The sequence below is a fragment of the Hippocampus guttulatus genome, chromosome 2 (assembly GCF_054856545.1).
Source record: "Hippocampus guttulatus isolate MCC_2025c chromosome 2, RoL_Hgut_1.0, whole genome shotgun sequence".
Lineage (NCBI taxonomy): Eukaryota > Metazoa > Chordata > Actinopteri > Syngnathiformes > Syngnathidae > Hippocampus > Hippocampus guttulatus.
The window spans coordinates 28,026,551-28,047,647 of record NC_141262.1 but is presented as its reverse complement, the minus strand read 5'-3'; the positions used below and the strand labels follow the sequence as shown (position 1 = coordinate 28,047,647).

General features: G+C 46.7%; 1 protein-coding gene across 1 annotated transcript in view; it reads left to right on the top strand.

Moving 5' to 3' along the window:
* Nucleotides 1–21,059, top strand: part of rbpjb (recombination signal binding protein for immunoglobulin kappa J region b) — a 30,485-nt gene extending 9,426 nt beyond the window's left edge. The window contains exons 2-11 of the mRNA XM_086105254.1: nucleotides 11,361–11,399; nucleotides 13,700–13,795; nucleotides 15,294–15,459; nucleotides 15,634–15,808; nucleotides 16,483–16,620; nucleotides 16,715–16,827; nucleotides 16,919–17,059; nucleotides 17,163–17,318; nucleotides 17,488–17,591; nucleotides 18,326–21,059. Of these exons, the coding sequence (XP_085961380.1) occupies nucleotides 11,361–11,399; nucleotides 13,700–13,795; nucleotides 15,294–15,459; nucleotides 15,634–15,808; nucleotides 16,483–16,620; nucleotides 16,715–16,827; nucleotides 16,919–17,059; nucleotides 17,163–17,318; nucleotides 17,488–17,591; nucleotides 18,326–18,647 (1,450 nt within the window). The 3' untranslated portion in view covers nucleotides 18,648–21,059. The remainder of the gene's footprint in view (nucleotides 1–11,360; nucleotides 11,400–13,699; nucleotides 13,796–15,293; nucleotides 15,460–15,633; nucleotides 15,809–16,482; nucleotides 16,621–16,714; nucleotides 16,828–16,918; nucleotides 17,060–17,162; nucleotides 17,319–17,487; nucleotides 17,592–18,325) is intronic.
* The last annotated feature ends 38 nt before the right edge of the window (nucleotides 21,060–21,097 follow it).

The following is a 21,097-nucleotide window of genomic DNA, read 5'->3' as shown; positions in this document are numbered from 1 at the left end:
GAAAAATGGGCATTTTTGAAAATGTACATTGCGGTACTTTTCTGCTGCCTGCAGCATTTCTCCCTCGGCCTATTGGCCGGGTGAACTTGTTTTCATACCGAGCGAAGTGGCTGTTCAGGAAAGATGGCTTGTTGAAGGGGAAACAATTTGCAAGAGCAACAAACCCCCACCTTGACGGCCGAATGCTGAAACCAGACAACGGTTGAACTTCCACACACATACACGCGCGCACGGATTTGCCTCGTGGCCTCTGCCAAAGTCTTTTTGTGAATTGGCCGCCCGCTTTGGTTCCATACGTTCTTCAGACGTCGGAAATGCCTGAACTCTTTCATAACAATCTGGCACCGTGTTGTCATGAGCTGGCCGCTTTCATAGGCGCGAGTGAGTATCTTCGCTCACGAGCTGCTAAGTGTTTGTTTCCTGCCGCCTTTGCGCGCGCGACTCGGTGATAATCCGGTTCGTCTGTCACGTTAACAGTCCGGTTTCACATAACGCCGTATTTTGACCGGCCGGCGTCGAATTTTGAACTTGAAATACGAATTGAATCTTAACTTTGGTGTCTCGTTGAAGTGCCATTTCTTTTAGACTGCGCTGATCAATAAAGCACTATTTTTTTTTTCTCCTATGGTTCGGTCTCTCTGTGGCGCCCGGTAGCAAATGGCACACGGTGGTTGGGCGCCGCTGTGTTACATTACAGGCTCGGCGGTGACATTTGTTGTCGGGCTTACAACATGTCGGGGGGGCAAAAAATAACTGTGCCTACGTAGTAATTAAAGTCCAAACTGTTTTGCAGATGGCGCTTGTGATGTTTCGGTGAGAGACGCAGCCAAGGCCACCGCACTCACTCATTACGAGGGAAAAGTTCCGCTTTGGTCAAGCCCGAGGGGGCGACGGTCGTGTGCTGCAAACGCATCAAACTGCTCGGCCCGGATTTCTGTTCCGTTCCCTTTGTGGCTTCAGTTTTGCCACCAGTGACACTTGAGTCATAAAGAGCAGCCACTCGTTCACTGAATACAAAGCCAAAGTAGATTTTTACGGCGTCCGTGTTTTACTTGAAGATTTATTTTGCTGATGATTTCATTTCACTTACCTATCTGTGCTTTCTACTTTTTCCTTTGACAAAATAACATCTTGCTTTTTTTTCAAATTCTGTGGATGATATCACATCTTAAGGGAGAAAAAAAATATATTGCCCATTCATTATTTAGGTCCGAGTCCTGCACCTTTTCTCTTTGACAAACCGGCTCGTCACTATCAGATGGGACGCTGTGGGGCAGGCATGATTTTTTTTTTCATTTCTCTTTTGTGATAGACCGCTTTATTGGCCAGATCGATGATCCGGGCCGATATTTGGAATTTTGGGGATTATTGGCAGCTGCCTTTTTTTTCATTTTTCTTTTTTCAAAATTTCATTTAATGGCTGATAAAAGCTAGTTGATTTTGTCTCTCTTTCTGTCTAATTGCTTCCTCGTGCAGTGGGTAACGGCCAATCAGTCGTAAAGCTGCATGTTTGCTTTGTCGTCTCAAGAGTCGCGCACGGGAGAGGTCCGGTGAAGTAGACGAAGGTAACGCTCCAGACCAAAATTTCAATCAATGTCAGTCTACTACAACTCCCAAGTACTCGTAACATTACTGTAAGCCCTTTTATGCAATATGAACACAAATGGCAGTTTGGCTCGCCACATTAAGCTGACTGGCCTTGAGGCTAAAGCTAACCGCTCCCAGATTGTCACAGTGCAGAGCTAATTTGCTACGTCAACCACTTGGCTCCGGGGAGAAGTCTAACCACTCGAAATAAAGTTGCTGCTAATATTGATTGAAAAATAGTGACACAAGTAAGGACTGAGTTGGTGGCAGTGATACAAATTGCTGTACATAGTGCAAAAACTGACGGCAAAGCACTGCAAGTGAAAGTCAGATCTTGAAAACATCAAAACTTGCTGCGGGTCCCATGTGTCGTAACTGATTTCCCTAATCGTAAAGCAGCAAGTGTTGGCGAGCGTTGCATCAGACATCATTTATCGAGAATGAAGTTCCAATTAGCACAGCGCTGTTGGATGTAAAATTGGGGACAAATACGGAGTTGCCCTCGTTCTTCCAGAGCAGCCCCAAGGAACCGCTGGTGTGAATCTTTTCAGACTTGTGGCGATCGGAATAACTGACGCGAGCGAGGCTAAACGCTACACTTTTCCAGCTTGTTTTAGTACTCTGGGACCGGTGCAGACATATCAAGACTGCATCGCCTTGGTGGCCTGATATTTCCCTGCTCCACACAGTGATATAGTCCGGAGATGACAATGGAGGGGTGAGTCAAAAGGCCTCAGTGAATTGGCGGATGAGAAGGCCAGATGCCAAAAACATGTTGACGCGGAGGTATAAAGATAACGAGTCGGTTCAAACCCCAATCCATGGATTTATTCAAACAAAACAAAAGATTTGGTCATCGATTTGATGAAGAGTTTGATATTGTAGGCCTCGAGTATGGTTCGTGGCGAATGTTTTTTCGCCACTTGGTGAGAACATTAGCAAACCTGTGGAAGCATTGTTTTAGCAGAAGAGTCGAACTAGCTTGCTCTTTGATTAAAAAAAAAAGATGTTTTTTTTTCCTTCTCGGTACACCCACAATGCAAGTTGATAGAGAATTTTTTTGTGCAGAAAAGTTTGGGATCTGTACTCCTACTTATTTTGCTAACTCAGGCAGTTTGGTCCGTTTTTGATCAACGCTTAAAAGGTCTTCCACGTGTATAACGCTTTTCCAGCTAAAAGGCATTTAAAGTGCTTCACGCAGACTGACTACATTTACATGCAGTCAGTATTTGGGTTAAGGTCAAAATTCCATTTTTTCCAAACAGATTTACTCCCGCATTTGAATATCTGGCGACGTATAGAGAACATTGTGACACAAATAGACGGAATTTCCGCTTGTTACGTTCTACGTTGAATAAAACACATTTTATTTATATCACTCGCCACCAGAAACGTTTCCTCCCCGCTCCAAAAGTGTGCTTTTTAGCAGCTTCCCTGAGCTTCGCCGTGACTGTTTACGTCTGCTTTCGTATTTCCGGCGAGTTGCACTCCAGATGGACAGATTTATACGCACGGATATGTGTGTCTGTATGCACACTGTGTCATCTTCACCGTCGAGACGGAAAATAACCCCGAAAACACCACAGAGAAATCACTGTATTCAAGTTTGGCTGGCTATGGCGAGGACGATGTAGTTCGTCTACCACAAAAATGAAGATTTCCCACGGTGAGAGCAAGCGCATGCGCACGGCACAAACCAATACCTTGTTCGTTCCGAGGTAACCTGATCTCTTGTGTGTGTCCAAATATTTTAAATATTAATTTATTTTAATTAATGGAAGATATTTGAAAAAGGTTAGTGACTGCATGTAAAAGGGAGTCCCTGACTTCTCATTCATCTCCTGATGCTGCAGGATCAAGAGCAACTGGTGTCTTGCTCAAGGGCACTTTGACGTGATCACAAATCGATCAGGGATCGAGCCCGCAGCCTCTGGGTTGGCAAAAAAAACACCCCATCTCCATTGAGCCCCCCCCCCCCTCCAACCCCCTTTTTGGGGGTGGCATTTTTGTGTCAAAGAGACGAGTGTTTAGTGGAAAGTCAATGGCGTGAGATTCCCCCGGTTGGCAAAAAGAGCGCCTCGCTGCCTCTGCCTTTCGACATGCTCGTGCTTCTCAACAAGAATGACTGCTGTCGTTTCAGTTTTTTGGTGCATTTGAATGTGGCACGGTTGAGCCCCGAGCCCTGAGGCTGCTTGGTGTTTTTTTGTTTTTTTTGTCCTCCTTTTGTACAAACAAGGCAGTCAATGTTTGAGTACAATGAGAATATAGATTCTTAGAAATATTTGACTGTGCCTAATAGTGCATCAATAATTGATGGCAAACTTCCCAGATGACCAACTGAGATTTCTTGGAATGTAGTTATTTCTGCCGTTTGATGTTCTCGGCTCTCCTCTGTGGGTTTTTCTTTTAAAGATAGATGCAAGTGTCAATAGCTCGCGGGCCCCTGCAACATGTTTCAGTTATCCATTAGCCAGCCCAAAGCTCCGGCTGTGATCCTTATAACGGCCCGTGGTCTCGCGGAATCTTTTCCTGGTGCCAAAATACGAGCGTACCGGCATTGCTGCGGTCGGTTTTCTCTCCCGGCGAGGTGTGCGCTCTGGTTCCAGCAGTGAGTCATCATCTCAGCAGTGAGTGAGAAGCGGGAAAAGTGAGGTTCATTCAGGGTTCAAGGCCAGAGTGCTTCACACCCCCCTGCTCTTTCTTGACCCCCCGTCCCGTCCACCCCTGCCAGCCGCCGAGCACATGACCCATCTCAACCCTTAAACCCCAACGTCTTTTTGTGGCCACATATTTTCCCGATTTACAAGATCACCGTGTTCACTGTTCAATTTGTCCTTTACCGGCTCGGAATGTCATCGGTGGTCTGAGCTAAAATGCCGCCTTACAGGTTGCAACACAGTTAGTTGTAAGCGCCTCCGCATTTGTCGAGGCCCCCGGGGCAATATGGTGTTCTCCTGCTATTGCGTGCTTGATCGACCGCGGCCCTGCACAAATCCGCATGACATTGCGTAAAATCGGCCTTTTATCGCAAACGCCTTTTATCGCAAACGTTGTCCTCGATTGACTTTTCAGATATTTATTGAATGCCAGAACTGTCAAACGTCGATGAGGAGGGAAAGAAATCGCAAGACGGTGGAAGTGGGACAAGTTTAGGCACCTCACGATCGACCTGAATGTTTCGCCATAAGTTGTAGAGTGTGATCGTGAGAAAACATTACGCGTTTCAAGGGTGAATGATGAACAGTGTTTAAAAAAAAAAAGCGACATATTGGCAACTCGAGCCATGTGGTCAGTCTGCGTCGCTTAGGTTGCCTTGTCTAGTTGGTGAATGGGCTAGTTCACAGGTATCAAACTCGGGTGCCAGATCTGGCCTGCCATATCCTTTTATGTGGCCCGCGAAAGCAAATCAAATGCTGTCGACTCCCATGGTGCTTGCTAAAATCTCCACTCAAATTTTTAATTCTCATCTGTAATAATAAGAGAGATATTGTAAGCATCTTCTTGTGACCAACCCCCCCACTCCCCCATTACAGTAACTGCAACAATACTTGAATAAACCATTACTCCTGAAATGTGACCCGGGCCAAAAATGAGTTTGACACCCCAGGTGTCGTTCAGAGCAGACAATACAAACAAACCACATTTCTTTACATTTTTACATGCTCGCAATTTTGGGCTTGAAATACGACTCTTAAGCTTAAAGGTGTTTGAAGCGTATGTGGTCTCGAAATATCGTGGCTTTTCCCTGATAGTGGGTGAGTCTGCGGCAGCCTTCCCCATGAGCTGGTGTCACTGTAGTTCACTGTGCTTGAACGGGGTACACACACACACAAAAACCCCTTTGTCCTCAGTCTCATTGTCGTAAAATGATTTTATCTCAGTATTTTGTTGATCTTATTCTGGAGGTGACTTTGTTCATGCTTCTGATTGGTTAAAACGACCTCTTGCCTCTGGCTAATAGTTTACCGTTAATGTGTCCGGTTAGTGCTACGTTGACCGTGTGCCAGGCCAAGAGGAGTTCTTCAGAAGTCTGTCCGGAGACCATATGGAGAGTGCGGTCAAGAGGGAGAGCGTTGGAGAGAAGGAAAATGAGGGGGGAGGGAGAACGGGGAGGCCTTTCTTTGGCTTTTTTGCCTCTGTCATTAAGGTCTCCCATGTCAAAGCCAGATGGAGCTGGTGCCTTATGTGCAAGTGTAAGTGCAGACTGCGACCCACCCAACGACACGCACGCACACACACAAGCGGAGTCCCCGCCCTTGCTTTTAGCCGCCAAGCGGGGCATCTCAGGCCAGCTTCCAGACCTCAGCCATCTGCACTCAGTTAGCCAGAAGGGTCAGGCGTCTCATCAGCAGTCATCGAACGGGCTAGGCCAAGCGCGTCTGCTCGTGCGACACTTCACTTCCCCGTTTTGGATCCTCATCAAGGCTCGTCTGATGTCATCGTCTCCTTCCTCTGCTGCTGTTTTAAAAAAAAAATTCTTTTATTTTATTATTCTTTTCTTTTTTTTTGCGGCCTCATTTACAGAGGCTGAAAAGTTGAGGGGAAAGCACTTCTGATGCTTCCGTGTTGTTCCGGAATGCCCATTCTCTGGTTTGCTTCACCACTTGGTCTTTGGCAATGGGTGTATTTAAACCCATCTAGATACTACATGTCAATGCTTTCTATTGCTGAAAAAAATAATTGGAATTAAAATCAACATCGTAGTATAGTGAAATGCAATTTTCAAATCACAAAGGCTTTGGGGGTGGGAGGGGAAAATCAATAAAAACCTCAGTTTCATTTTGGTCAGTCGCTTTTTGAAATATTTATTCGTGCTGCAACTCGTATTTATTTTATTAATCAAGTTAATCTGTCAATTGTTTTGTCATGTAATCCCATTTAAAAACAACCGGTTATTAAGAAAACTACATTTCAAATTAACAGTGCAAAAAAACCCCACAAGTGATTCAGTCATCAATAGATTATTGAAAAGAATTTGCGATTTTAATTTGCTAATCGATTTGTGTGCGCGTATGAAGTTCATAATGAATTCTGATTTCTGCAGCTAACAACTGCAACGCACTAAATATCTGTTTGAATTGGCCAAGCAAGTAGTTCATGCAAGTCCCATCATGCACTACAGTAGCTGGTTCAATGCCATGCACAGTAACGCTCGCTGTTGTTCAATTGCTCACTCCGCATCCCGTGAGCAGAACCTCAAGTTCAAATCTGCTTCGACTCGTTTTCCTTGCAATGTTGGCGTCCTCGTTCCCACTCTGCGAGTCATGAATGGCTGGCAAAGAGGCAAGATTGTGGAGTATTTTCTGTAGGTGCGCTTCTGGAGTTGCTGCCCGGGTGGCCACGAACGGAGGGCACACGCCGGGATCGCCTGTGCCACGTGCGACACCGGCCCGGGCACGCGTCGCCGTTGTCCCGGTCGCCGTCTTTCCCACTTCTGGAATTTTCATCCTTCTCATTGAGTCCATTTGCTTCGGAGGCGAGTTTAGTGCCCCAACTTGGCTGCCCTCCCCGTGACACTTTTTTCCTCTCTGTGATTTATTATGCCGCCAAAAGATGTATGCGTCATGTTGCAGAATATAACAAGCTGCTTGGGCATTTATTTGATTATCCAACTAGTGTGCTCAACTGTCCGCATACCGCTAACGTATGCTCATTTTGCTCGCTAGTAAGGCAATTTGTATCTTGGGACTACAATACTCGTAACTGCTATTTCAGAGTTTTGCCTTCAACGTGGTTTGTACTTATTCGACTAGTCTGCCCCCGCAGGGAGGCAGTCGTGGAAAAGCATCGTGAGTCATTCATTATTGTTACAGATGTGTGCTCAAGAACTACTAGAACGTGTGATCTACTAGCGCGCAGAAATGTCATGTACTGATTGGAAATTTCTTCCTGTCATTCGTTTTACCATTGAAGTGCTTGATGTTTGACACATTTCTGTGTCTTTCGTTACACTTGTAGAATGTCCTTCTCACCTTGAGCAGTGTTGGCTAACTAGTATCATGTAGTTGTACTGGTGCGCACCAGTTGTTCTGATGCTGGACAGAAGTGGAAGGGAGTAGCGATTAAAAAAAAAAAAAGTCACAAGTGGTGTACCAGTGCACACGAGTTGTTCTTGTAGTCCACCCAAGTCATTTTTCTCTTGTGCACTTGTTAACAATAAAGTGATGGGTTCTAACTCGTAGAATTTTACGCCATGATTAGTTCTAGTAGCATGCAATTGTCAACTCGTGTACACTTTTGTCTCATTCGAAACATGTAGGTTTTACCATTGATGGTGCACAGAAAACTCACAGTAGTGGGGGCGGAGTTACAAATAAAACACCCCGTTCGACTCGTGTGCTGAAAATTCAGACTAGTGACGACTACTCGGAGCCGAGGTCTGCTGCAGTATTGTTTTTTTTTTAATGCCTTAGTTGTTTGTTTTCCAACCCATGCGACATCACAACGCAGGTATTCATCGGCTGGTCGCTCGCGGGCTAGAATTTCAGATAAGATAAGAAAACCTTTATTTGTCCCACAATGGAGAAATTTGCAATCTACAGCAGCAAAATTGAAGGGGGCGGCAGTAGAAAAGAAAAACGAAGGATTGCATGCACAAAATAACGTTTAAGAAAAATGAACAGTACACAGTACAGAATGCAATATAAAATATAAATATAGATACAAGCATATATGCAACTGCATATATGCTGCATATGGTGGCTGTGCTATTGACGATGGGTGAATGGGGTGAGTCCAGGTTTTCACATGTTTGTTCAGCAGCCTGACAGCAGTCGGTAGGAACGAGCGGCGGTACCTCTCCCTCTTGCGGCGCGGATGTAACAGTCTCTGGCTGAAGGAGCTGCCCGGTGCTGTCAGGGTGGCCTGGAGGGGGTGGGAGGGTCTGTCCATCATAGCTTTTAGCTTGTTTAGCATCCTCCTGTTTCCCACCTCCTCCAAAGTGTCCAGGGAGCAGCCCAGGACACAGCTGGGCCAGTCACTCTCTGTTCCGGGCTGAGATGCTGCCTGACCAGCAGACAATGCCATCGTGGATGGCCGAAGCCACCACAGAGTCATAGAAATTCTTAAGGAGTGACCCCTGTACCTCATAAGACCTCAGTTTCCTGAGTAGGCAGAGCCGGCTCTATCCCTTCCTGATCAGGGCATCCGTGTTGGTAGACCAGTCAAATATATTGTTGAGAAGAACACCCAGGTACTTGTAGGAGGTCACCTTTTCTATGTCCATACCCTGGATGTTCATCGGTCCAGGTGAGGACTGTTTCCTGCAAAAATCCACAACCAACTCCTTAGTTTTCGCGGGGTTTCCCAAGATTGTTGAACATTTTGCGTGGCGAGACATGTTTTTCCACCCTGCCGTGCTTTAAGGACAACCTCCATCAAGTTGCTTTTACGCCTTGTTCTGGTTTGCCTGGATAATTTTGACTGCTTTGGCTCACGTCGTCAAAAATGATCACTGTACCTGTCAGATTCAAATCGGACCTTTTTGTTCGATTTTCACATGCGGTTGGTGTCACCGAATTGTCCCGTAGCTATCACGGGATGGGAGTGGCATGTTGATGATGAGGTGTGCCGCCACTACGTGGATCTGCTACCAGCCCCTCGGGCAAGGAAACCAAACACTTTCTTTTAAGCCGCAGCACTCCTCCTCCCGTGAGCTTCGACAGGCTTTCAGAGTAAAACATCAGTTTGTAATCCAGATCTTGCCAGTTCCCTGTGTCATCGCTCTTGTTAAATGCTTTATTTTGACCTCATCAAACCTTTGATCCACGCTCCTTTTGTCTCTTTGTGTCAGAAAATGAACAACGTACACCGAACCTCTTGTTAATCCTCTGGGATAGATTCCAAACACACCGACAGTAGGTGAAAATCCACGATATGAAGACAAACACAGCTAAAACAAACACATTTAATATAAAACATGAGACAATTGAGCATATAAATTCAAAAACAATTAAAACCACTAAAACAAGGGCTCAAGTCTCGTGCCGTGTTGAATGCCAAGAAATAAAACTGGGTTTTTGAACAATGCATAGTGAAGCAGCTTGTCAAATGTTCACCAGCAAGTCATTCCATCGTTTGAAACCCGCGGCGACAAAAAAAAAAAAAGTCCAATCCCATCTAAGGTTCCGTTTAGTCTTTGGTACCTCCAGGAGCAGCTCATCAGTCGACTTGAGGTATTGGGCAGGAGTGAAGGGATGGAGCAGCTCAGAGAGGCAAGGCGGGACGAGCCTATTTCAAGATTTAAAAAGTAAAGGCCGAGGGGTGCAACGATCGATCGGCCAGATCGGGATCTGCACCGATTTCCTTCATTTTGGGGGATGTGCGATGTTCTCTGCCAATCTCGTCTCCCGCTGCTCAGGCCTGAAAAAGTTTGACGCTGTCCTCTTCTGCTGTGCGATGACTAATCAGCGTTACGTTTTTATTTGAGAGAACAACTTCACGCGTTGTTTACACAACCTGTTTGTATTGTTTAACAGGTATTGTACAATGTTTCACAATACAAGATTGGAGCAATGACGTGTGTGCTGTTGCGTGTGCATAAAAAAAAATCGGGATCAGCGGGTCAGGCTGTTTAAAGATCGTGAATGGGTGAACGGTGCACCCCGAGAAATCAGAACATTAAAATTTCAGTCACCTTTTCATTTTCCGCTGCGTCTATAAAGGCGATGCATGGAGGAGGGCTGGCCCCATGCAAACGCGGATCTTGTCAGGTCAGCTACGAAGACTATTCAGAGTTTACCAACAACACCGGGAGAATGGGCTGAGGTTTATACCTCGAAAAACTGCAGTTTGCAGCACCTTTGCAACTCTGCCCGTTTTGGTTTCCTGTGTTGGATCCTCTTAAGCAGAGTACGCAGACACCCGTAACCTATTTTCAGTTGTTGTTCTCTTTGTGAAATGCTGTCATGCCACAACACTGTCTCGGTAGGAAAGTAGTACAATATCGCAATTGGAGTCATGGAAGTGTGTGTTGAAGCGAGACAACTGTAGACAACCGTTGCATGTCAAAGAGGAGCTTCACACTTTCAACTATTAATATATGTATTCGAGGCAGGGGAGTTGTCAGTCTCAGAGGGGATTGGGGGGGGGGGGGTTCTCAGCAGCGTTCAATACTTCCTCACGATCACTTTGGGAGTGCCTGTGTGAGGTCATAACGTTGATAGGAAATGTATTGCTGCCTGAAATGAAAAGACAGGTTGACGGATTCCCGCATCCGCCTCACCTTGCGCGTTCCCAGCAGAAACCCAGTCCTCCATCCCCCCTCCTCTGGAATCCATTAGCTTCCCCAAAGGCATCCGCGCTCCACTGTGGGAACCTTATCGATCGCCCTCGTTTTACAGCGATTCCAACCAATCGTGGCTTTCTCATCTTTCCACCGAGTCTCCCTCTGATTCTCTTGCCAAGATTCCTAACCACCACTGGAGGGGTTTGCAGGGGAAGGGGGGGGGGGGGTCACTGTGCTCTCTTTGAGAGCGTGTACCTCCAATGGAATGGATCCACATTTGTGCATGTTCACATTCCTACATTGACAATGATGTGAGTCATGCGCTTGAGGCAGAGAGTTGTCATTCTCCAAGACAAACATATTCATATCAAGACCAAATGTAATGTGATTTGTGTCCTGCATGTAAATCCCCCCTCTGAAGCGCCGCTGACAAACGTGGCCGCCCTCTGCCGTCGCACCGTGTGTTCTTGATGAGGCAGCTATGCTCTGCGGTCAGCATGAGTTCTAATAGCAGCCCGCCATTGTGTTTTGTGTCTTCTCGCTTCAGGAAGTTCGGCGAGCGCCCTCAGCCACAGCGCCTCACCAGGTGAGACCACGCACGCGTTGCATGCTTGGTTCATATTGTTCTCCATATTACTTTTTGGAATGACACTTACTTAGTTTACGTGCATGTTTGTAGGAGAGAGACTGTAATGTGAGTGAGAGAGAAACTAAGGTGTGCATGAGACAGACAGACTGTCAAGTGTGTATGTGCATGCACATGTGTGTAAGAGAGCAGTAACTAACACGTTCGACAAGGTTTGTGCCTTTTCGAGACTTTAAGGTGTGTGTGAGAAAGACGGAGAAATTAGAAGGTGATTGAGAGAGACTGTAAGGTTGTGCATGTGCATAGGAAGAAGAGAGACTGAATTGTGTGTGTGCGCGCGCGTGTGTGTGTGTGTATGCACCTCTGCGCGTGCAGGCTCACTCGCAGTGCAAATGTCGGGCATTGTGTTTTCAGTCCTGACAGGGCTTCCCCTAAAAAGCCCCCGCAGGACTTTTACTCTTAGCTGCCCAAGCGTCCGCCTGACTGAAAACAAAGTGGCACAAGTGTGATATCCACGAGCTTTGAGACAAAGCTTACATCGAGTTGTATTTCACGGTGTCCTGTGACGCTGTTTCGATCGCGCTCGCCATGTTTCGCCGCAAATTTTTGTTTTCCTCCAGCAATTAGATAAAAACTCTGTGGTGCGCTCTGAGCAGCGCTTGGCCACTTGCAAAGATGACAGAGCTTCCGCCGGGGCCGTCTCGCGGCGGCATATACGGTTTCCCGTGATTGCTGCCGCATGCGAGGCGTTCGCGTTTTTTTACAGGATGCAGCGAGGTGGATGTCAGCGCTAAAAACGGCTTGGCGGATGACGGCGAGATATAAAAACCCGCTGTGAGTGAAAGCTTAATTGCGTAATAGAGAGGGCCGCGCTTTTACGTCTGGAAGGGGCCCCCACAGTTGGGCCTGACCTAACTTTGGCTTATTTCAATGAAATGAAGCTGGGCCAAATTCTTGTGGCACTTATGGCCATTACCAGGATCACTTTACATGCGGTCAATATTTAACTGTGTAAAGAAATCTGATGAACTCGTAATAACAATATTAAATATTCAGCGGCATTTGGAAAATGACACCATGGGGAAGGTCCGGGTGGTGAATCAATTTTATCGATTCATTTATTTGTCAGGATCATTTTTTATTCTCGTCTCCTGTAGTTGCACCCCTACTGCTTGTACTAAAAACATTGTTGCGGCCAGGCAGAACACGAGCCATCGCATCCAGTTCTTTTACAGTCCGACGGAATGACTTGACCTATGGTGGAAAGGGAAGAGGACGACAAAAGACGAACACTCGCGGCAGCAAATGGATTAGTCCGTTCATGGATCAAACATCTGATGGGAATTTTAGCAACTTTTACAAATAATACTGAAACACCGAACAGCTATATTTGCGTCTGTACATCCGGTGGATATACAAGGCAGGAATACGAATGCCTCGTCACTTTCGTGTTAACTACAAACATGAGAAGTGGATCAAAAGAACTACAAGGCTGCTGCTTGAATATTCCTGAAGTTAGAAAATAAAATTGGCCTACATAGCTCTAACTCTGCCTGCTTGGTTTGTGGTATCAATGTTTTAGTGTCGGAACATTTACTAAGCCACAGTTTGAACGAAAATACAGATCCAAAACTGGTTTCGGTGAACCCAAATTAACATTGTGAGCATACTTACTCAGGGACTGCAATTCGATTGTCTTGTTGCCCTGCTCTAAATTTCCCGATTCATTTTCAACCGGATCAACCTTAATCTCCTTCAGCGGCCCCCCTCGTTCCAAACGGCCCCACCCGCACGCACACATGCACGCACTGTGAGGGGCCTCTTGGTTACCATAACAAAGGCCCCCCCCCGTCTAACCCGAGCGTGTGGCGTGGAGTTGCGAGGCAGAGTGGGAAGCGCAAGCGTGTCAGGTGTCACTGACATCTGCGCCTGAGCAAGGGCCGCGTTGACGGCCGCGCGCGCGTCAGCTCCTACCCTTTCCCCTTCCCAGCCGGTCGTCAACGGTTCAGCTCAGTGCCCCCCCCCCCCCCCCCCCCGTCTCCATCCTCGAATGGACCCAGCTGGAGGGAACGAGCGCAGCTTTTTTGGGCTGCGGAGGCGTTAAAAGGGGGGGTCGGGGTCAGTGTGAGTGTACAATATGCACGCGTGTTGCTCTGTAAAGTGAATCTTCGCATGGGCTACCGCCTCAAATCGTCGAAAAAAAACCACCACCCATTTTTCAGAATTGCCTGTAGTTTAACTCTTAAATATGCCCTCCCCCCCCACACCCGCTTTCTGTCTCTCCTGTGTTGCCATTCCAGAGAAGCCATGAGGAATTACCTGAAGGAGCGAGGGGACCAAACCGTCATGATCCTGCACGCCAAGGTTGCACAGAAATCGTACGGCAACGAGAAAAGGTGAACGGTCCCGTTCTCGTATCGGCCCGTTTTCCTTGGCTCCGGAAGTCAGCCGCGGGGACTCGGGAGAGTCCAAATTCATTGTTCCGGGGTGCAGCTTCTGAAAGGCGATTTATGACCAATGAGGCACACGGCTGATGGAACATGACAAGTGTTTCAAGATCCAAATGAGTCCTAGATAGGAAGCGTTCACTTGGCTTATGAAACGGAGTCGTTCGGTTTGCCCTCACTGTCGGTGCGTGGCCGCCCTCTGCTGGAGGCAAAGCCTGCAGTTCGCTTTGGTCACACCAGGCTGCAGGTGTCGCATTTGTTTTCATGGAGGACTGCTTCACAGTTTTGATTGGCCAGTTAACTGTTAACACCAGTTAACTGTTAACACCAGTTAACTGTGGCACCAGGCAGTCATGGGGAAAAAAAGTTGTTTGACCACTTTGCTTTGTTAAATGTCTTGTTTACTTCAATGCCTCGTCGCGCTAGAGTTTTTTTTTTTTTATGTGGATGATAGAAAGCCAAACACAGAACACCTCAAAGTACTCGGTTTTTTTTTTGGGTAGTAGAATGCTGCAGGTAAAGGCGTAAGAATTTAAGTGATTTGCGGAGAAACCCACATTTGTTGTCATCATTATATTTGTCAATATACCATCGGTTGTGCCAGGTGTTTAACACGAACAAGAAACTGAAGAAACCAATGTGGTCTCATGTTTTTTTTTTTCCATGACCGTCAATGTGTCACTGTAATGTAACACTATGCCCAAAATCAATATTGCGATTTAATATGTCATTATTTCTTCACGGTCCTCATCCCATGTATTTATTTTTTTTAAACAGACACAAGCAATAAACGAATGTGTATTACATTGAACAATGTCAGATTTATCAGAAATAAATAATTTGGTGTTAAAGCCACGAATTCTTATAAAGCCAGTTTATATACCGACTTCGGTTGGAGCTGACTGCGACAGCTTGACAAAATAAATTCTCACGAATAAATCTGGCATAAATGTCACAAGTCAAAATCCAGATACAATACAACAAAACAAATAGATGAAAATATCTCAAAACCTCGATGCACTAGGCAATAAGACCTAAGGGCATTTTTAAAAATCAATGCCAAAAAATTTTTTTTAAGGAGGACACATAAATCCATCGCAGTGGAATGCTGACAAATCTGTCACTTTGTCACTTGTTTCATGCTATAATGCTAAGTGAAGTGTGTCAAAATTTCCCTGCACTAAAGCACTGAAACTATTCGGACACGACATATGGAAATAAAGTACACATGGATGTAAAAAAAAAACAAAAAAAAATTTTTTTCTTGAATTGTTGTTGTCCGGCTAACACCACCCCGCCCCACTCCCCCAAACCACAGCCTTTGCAATTATGAAAATGCAATCCTTCGACTTTGTACGATGCGATGTCGATTTAAATTTGATGACTTGTTCATCCCCAATCTTGGCTTTGTGTTTGAAGTGCGACTGATCTTTGTTGTTGCGCGCAGGTTCTTCTGCCCTCCCCCGTGTGTGTACCTGATGGGCAGCGGCTGGAAAAAAAAGAAGGAGCAGATGGAGCGGGACGGCTGCTCCGAGCAGGAGTCGCAGCCGTGCGCCTTCATCGGCATCGGCAACAGCGACCAGGAAATGCAGCAGCTTAATTTAGAGGGGAAGGTACGACAGCCGCCGGGAGCTCGACTTGCGGGATGTGGCCTTGCGGGCTCGGGCGCAGTGATGGCATTTCGGTTCGGTCACGGAATGTAGTGAACTCGTATAAGTCAAGAGTACCGGTTGCGCATTTCCCATGCTCGCCTCTCATCTTGTCCTCCGCCGTGTCCCGTCCCTCAGAACTATTGCACAGCCAAAACCTTGTACATATCGGACTCGGACAAGAGAAAGCACTTCATGTTGTCTGTCAAGATGTTCTACGGCAACAGCGCCGACATCGGCGTCTTCCTCAGCAAGAGGATCAAGGTCATCTCCAAGCCCTCCAAAAAGAAACAGTCCTTGAAAAACGCTGACTGTAAGTAGCTGCGGCCACCGAGGCCGCTTATGTCACAGGCGGGGGGGGGGGGGGGCACCTGCAGTCCTCGCATGTCGGTGGGCTATTTTCTCCACGCTTATCTCACTGTGAACACAGCTGCTGCTCTGCCGGGCAGGGGGAGGAGGTGGGGGGGGCACTTCTGCTTGGCTCAGGATGGAACGCAAGGGTGGGCAAACCTTTTTTTTGGGAGGGGGGGTCATTTCAAAATTCGATAATGATGATTATTTGGGGTTTCAAGAGTAGAATCCAAAATGAGAAAGAATTATGGATGAAATTAGACACGTGGCTGTCATTAGTCAAGCAACTATTTAACTCATTCAGTACCAGCTAATTCTAGACCAAGTCTGAAAAGACGTTTAAAAACGTCATTGGGAGTGAATGAGTTAATACAATGCAATGTGTCATGCAGTAGTTTACTCCAAATGGTTTTTGTGTCGTTTATTTTAGGAATAAGATGATTCAATTTCATGTTTTAGTTTATTGCCGTTTTTATACTTGATTCACTGACAATGAATAAACCTCAATGATGTGCACAAAATAGTTATTTTTATTTATTTGAACTATTTTAAAGAAAATTAACGGCTAAACGCATTCAAGAAATAGTACGGGACTGTGACTTTTGCTCACGGGCGTGATTTCCTCTTTTTCGACAGTGTGCATCGCGTCGGGCACCAAGGTGGCGCTCTTCAATCGGCTGCGCTCCCAAACAGTCAGCACGCGCTATCTCCACGTAGAGGGGGGCAACTTCCACGCCAGCTCACAGCAGTGGGGAGCCTTCTACATCCACCTGTGTAAGCCCCCCCCCACCCCCACCCGCAAACGCAGACCGAATGCTCCGGCACACCGTGCCGCATTAAAAATCGGGCGCTCGCTTTTGTTTTCCAGTGGACGACGAGGAGTCGGAGGGGGAAGAGTTCACGGTGAGAGACGGTTACATCCACTACGGCCAGACGGTCAAGCTGGTGTGTTCGGTCACCGGCATGGCGCTGCCCCGACTGGTAGGCAAAAAATAATAATAATAAAAAGCCGAGCCCTTCACCGTCTTCTTTCCTCCACTGCCATAACTGTCGGCCTCGCGCCTCTCCTCAGATCATCCGTAAGGTGGACAAGCAGACGGCGCTGCTGGACGCCGACGACCCCGTGTCGCAGCTGCACAAGTGTGCCTTCTACCTGAAGGACACCGAGCGCATGTACCTGTGCCTCTCGCAAGAAAGGATCATCCAGTTTCAAGTGGGTGCTGCTGCCTTGCGCCTTGCGACTGGCCCTGGTGCCAAACTGCCAGTGGCATTTGACGTTTTTTTTTTGTCTTAACACCGTCCGCCCCCTCTCCCAGGCCACACCGTGCCCAAAGGAACCAAACAAAGAGATGATCAACGACGGCGCCTCCTGGACAATCATCAGCACGGACAAGGCAGAGTACACCTTCTACGAGGGCATGGGCCCCGTGCAGTCGCCTGTCACCCCCGTGCCTGTGGTCGAGAGCCTACAGGTCCTTTTTATTGCCACGCCTCCTCACGAACATAATCGATCTCTTCAAGTGTTTAACTTTACAACATATACGCGACTCACAAAAAGTTTGGGCATATTTGGCTTTCAGGAATGACATTTATGGAAGAAAAAAAAAAGTAAAAGAAAATTCCATGTTTGTCTGCGAGCAGCTCAACGGCGGCGGAGACGTCGCCATGCTGGAGCTGACCGGACAGAACTTCACCCCCAATCTGCGAGTGTGGTTCGGAGATGTCGAGGCCGAGACAATGTACAGGTGTGTCTTTGCCACATCCTTCCAGTCAGTTTTTGATGAGTTCCAGACACCAGAAATAGTTGTGACATAGTGACGATGTAAAAAAAAAAATAATAATAATAAATTGGAGTTGGACCCCTTCCACTGCCTTTAACATTAAAATTTGGTCATGTTCAAGCTACCAATTGGAGCCTGGGAAAATAAAAATGTATATTATTGTAAAAACCTGCTCAATACAAACCACAGATTTCCTTGACATACAAGTAGATACGCTCCACAATTTTAAAAAAAAAGTGTCAAATACGATAGACGGGCTCGCACAAGTGTTGCGGTGTCATAACCTTTTAAGCGGCAGATATTTGAACCTTAACAGTGGAGCAACACCTGTAGGTAGATGAGATCACCGTCGGACATATATTCTTTGTCCTCTGTGAAGAACCATTGATAGTATTTAGTGAAGAGCTGAGACCAGCTCCATATCCAGCTGCAAATCTTTATGATTGTATTGTACTGACCCCCAGGCAGCCAAACGTAGACGCACCTGAAGAAATTAGCACAATGTCTGAAGGAAACCATTTTCGGTTTTTAGAAACCACAGTATCATAGAGCGCATTACAGTTTGGGGATGCTGGAATGGTTTAATGGCATTTCTATTCATTTTAAATGAGGAAAGATTATTTGAAATGTGAAAAGTGGTATTGGTTATAATCCCTGACTTTTTTGGGTGTGTGTGGGGGGGGGGGGGTTCTCTGCAGGTGTGCAGAGAGCATGCTGTGTGTCGTGCCTGACATTTCGGCCTTCCGCGAGGGCTGGCGCTGGGTGCGGCAGCCCGTCCAGGTCCCCGTCACGCTGGTAAGGGAGGACGGCCTCATCTACTCCACCTCACTGACCTTCACCTACACGCCCGAGCCTGGGCCGCGGCCGCACTGCAATGCCGCCGGCGCCATCCTGCGCGCCAGCAACTCGGGCCTGCTGAGCAACAGTGGCGGGCCGGAGGCGGGCGGCGGCGTCTACGGCCCCGGAACGGGCGTCACGTCCTCGTCGGCCGCCGCCACCGCCGCCGCCGTGGTTTCCTAACGCTTGCTCCTCGAGCCGAGATCCCACGAGGTAGAGAACAGTTTGGAATAGTTCAACAAAACACACACACACAAAAGTTCTGCGTTTCAATTAAGGGTAAACGGCGAAATGAAAAATGTTCAGGACAAAAGAAGAAACGCGGGGGGAAATCTGAAGGAGTGATGTCACAAAGCCGCCCGGTGACGGGACAGGGCGGAATGTGCAAGCCCCCCCCCCCCCCCCCCCCCCCCGTACCCCTCTCGCCGCCTGCTTCGGCTCCAGTCCTGGTGGTCGAGAACGTCGGCGCGTTCCCGATCCCCCGTTCCCGTTTTGCACTGCCCTCCAAATGCTCCCCACACCCAAGTACTCTTGTTGCGTTAGGGGGATGTAGCGTTGTCGGAGGCGGCGCCAGGACGCAAAGGGACACGCAAGCGTGACGTTAACGTAGTTTTAATGGACCAAGGAATTTGTATAAGCTTTAGCAAAGGTACACTTTTCTCCATACCTTTATTCAACATATTGTACACTTTTGTTACCAAATAGTTTGTATTCCTCCTATAATCTTGTGCTCCCCCTAACTCCTGCCCTTATTTTTCCCTCTTCTGTTCGAGGGGGAGAATATAAAAGTGAATCTGTGTGTCTGGGCGTGCGTGCGTGTCAGGGGAACCACCTCAAGAGGGCCTATTTTTTAATCTCATTGGTTTTTATGAAGTCTTTAAAAGAAAAGCTTTAAGCAACGCCTCTGCCTTGCCTGCAATATGTGCGCCATGTCTCCTTTTTGGAATCTCACTCATCACTGGAGCATTTTTTTTTCTCCACAGACAAAAAAAAAAAAAAAGGACAGACTTGTGAACCTAGTCGTACAAGTCGGGAAAGAAAGAGCCTTAGTACTGTGCAAGAGAACTGTGTGTATACAGTCCATATCATGTGCGGCCGGGGATCACGTGGACGCACGTCTTCCAAGTGAGCGTGACAACAACAACAAAAAGAGACTTTTTCAATTCAATGTGGCCTTACTGATAAGTTCAGTGACAAAAGAAAAAAAAGAAAAATGCTTCCACTCGCCATCCTGTCCAATTTCTCCGCCGGTACTGTCACACAAGAGCCTTCTATTTTTTTAAAAGTCCATCAAGTGGTTGCACTCACGGCGCATATCAAGCAAGGCCTTCTCTGTGTGTTATTCAAGTTTTCCTAACAGCAATATTGTACAGATCATGAGCACTACGAGTTCACCAGCCAGCCAGTATATCGCGCACCCGCGCATCGTTGAAAAGGAAAAATCGAGTTGGGAGTCACTCCATTAACAGTCCAAAACGAAGAGAAAGCAGGCAATACGTATGCGTGTGACCTTTACAGTACGACTGTAAACTTGAATGTGTGCTGAATGAAGTGCACCAGTTAAGTAGGAAAAAAATAAAAAGACAACCGCAAATTAAGTTATGCCACCCCCATATGCCTGTTTTGTCATGAAAATGTTGTATATTTTAATATTTTAAATTATTGGTACAAAGTTTCCCCTTCATCTTATGTCATAAAAGTGCATTATTGCCTGTGCTGCCTCGGTGGGCCTGGGATTTGGATTGCTTTTGTCTGTAAAATGCCACGTGTATTGATTTGCTGAGCATACAAAGTGGAGTGTAGCGACACAAATACCCTTTAGCAGCCAGGTCCGGCCCTCCCCTGCCCCCCCCCCCCCCTTCCCTCTGCCATGTTTCCTTTTGGGCTTTGTTTACATGTTGACCCTCATCTTCCTCCTTATCGTCTCGCGCCTCGCCTGAGGACAACGGGCCCCGACCGCGAGCCTTTCTTTGTATAAAGGGACTTCGCCGAGAGCTGCAAAAGCGTGTTACATGCCTTCTTATCATTAACCCCCCCACCCCCCACTCTTCTGGAAGCAGCTGTGTTTTTTTTATTTTTTTTTACGGTTATAACGAGCGCCGAACAATGTATGTAAGCTCTGTAAAATGCCAAATGTCTGATCGTGTAGGTTTTTTTCATGCACTGCACAGTGAGAGGCAGCTTTAAACATAACATTAAAAAAAGAAAAAGTAGCTCTCAGCCTTACTTCTCAAGACTATTTTGGAGCGCTAACCTTTTTTCTTTCTCTCACTATTTACACCCCTTATTTAATGTCACTGTCACTATTCCTTCGCTCACTCACTGTATCTGTGTGTTCTTCTTGTACTGGTCATTGTGGTAGTATACTCAGTGCTCAAAGGGTAGAAACCTGCGCTGTTTGTAACATTTAGCAATAGCATCAAAGACAAGGGGATGCAGGGTTTTTTTTGTTGGTTTTTTTTCTGTTTTTGGAATAGCATAGTTTTTGTACATATCGCAGCTCCGGTTCATGCTCAAATCTGTATGTCATTGAAGAAAAAAAAACACGGGAAAAATGGCATAAAAATGAGAATTAAAAAAAAGTGACAAAAGGTCTACCGTTGTATGTTTTTTTTTTTTTTTTTTAATTGGGC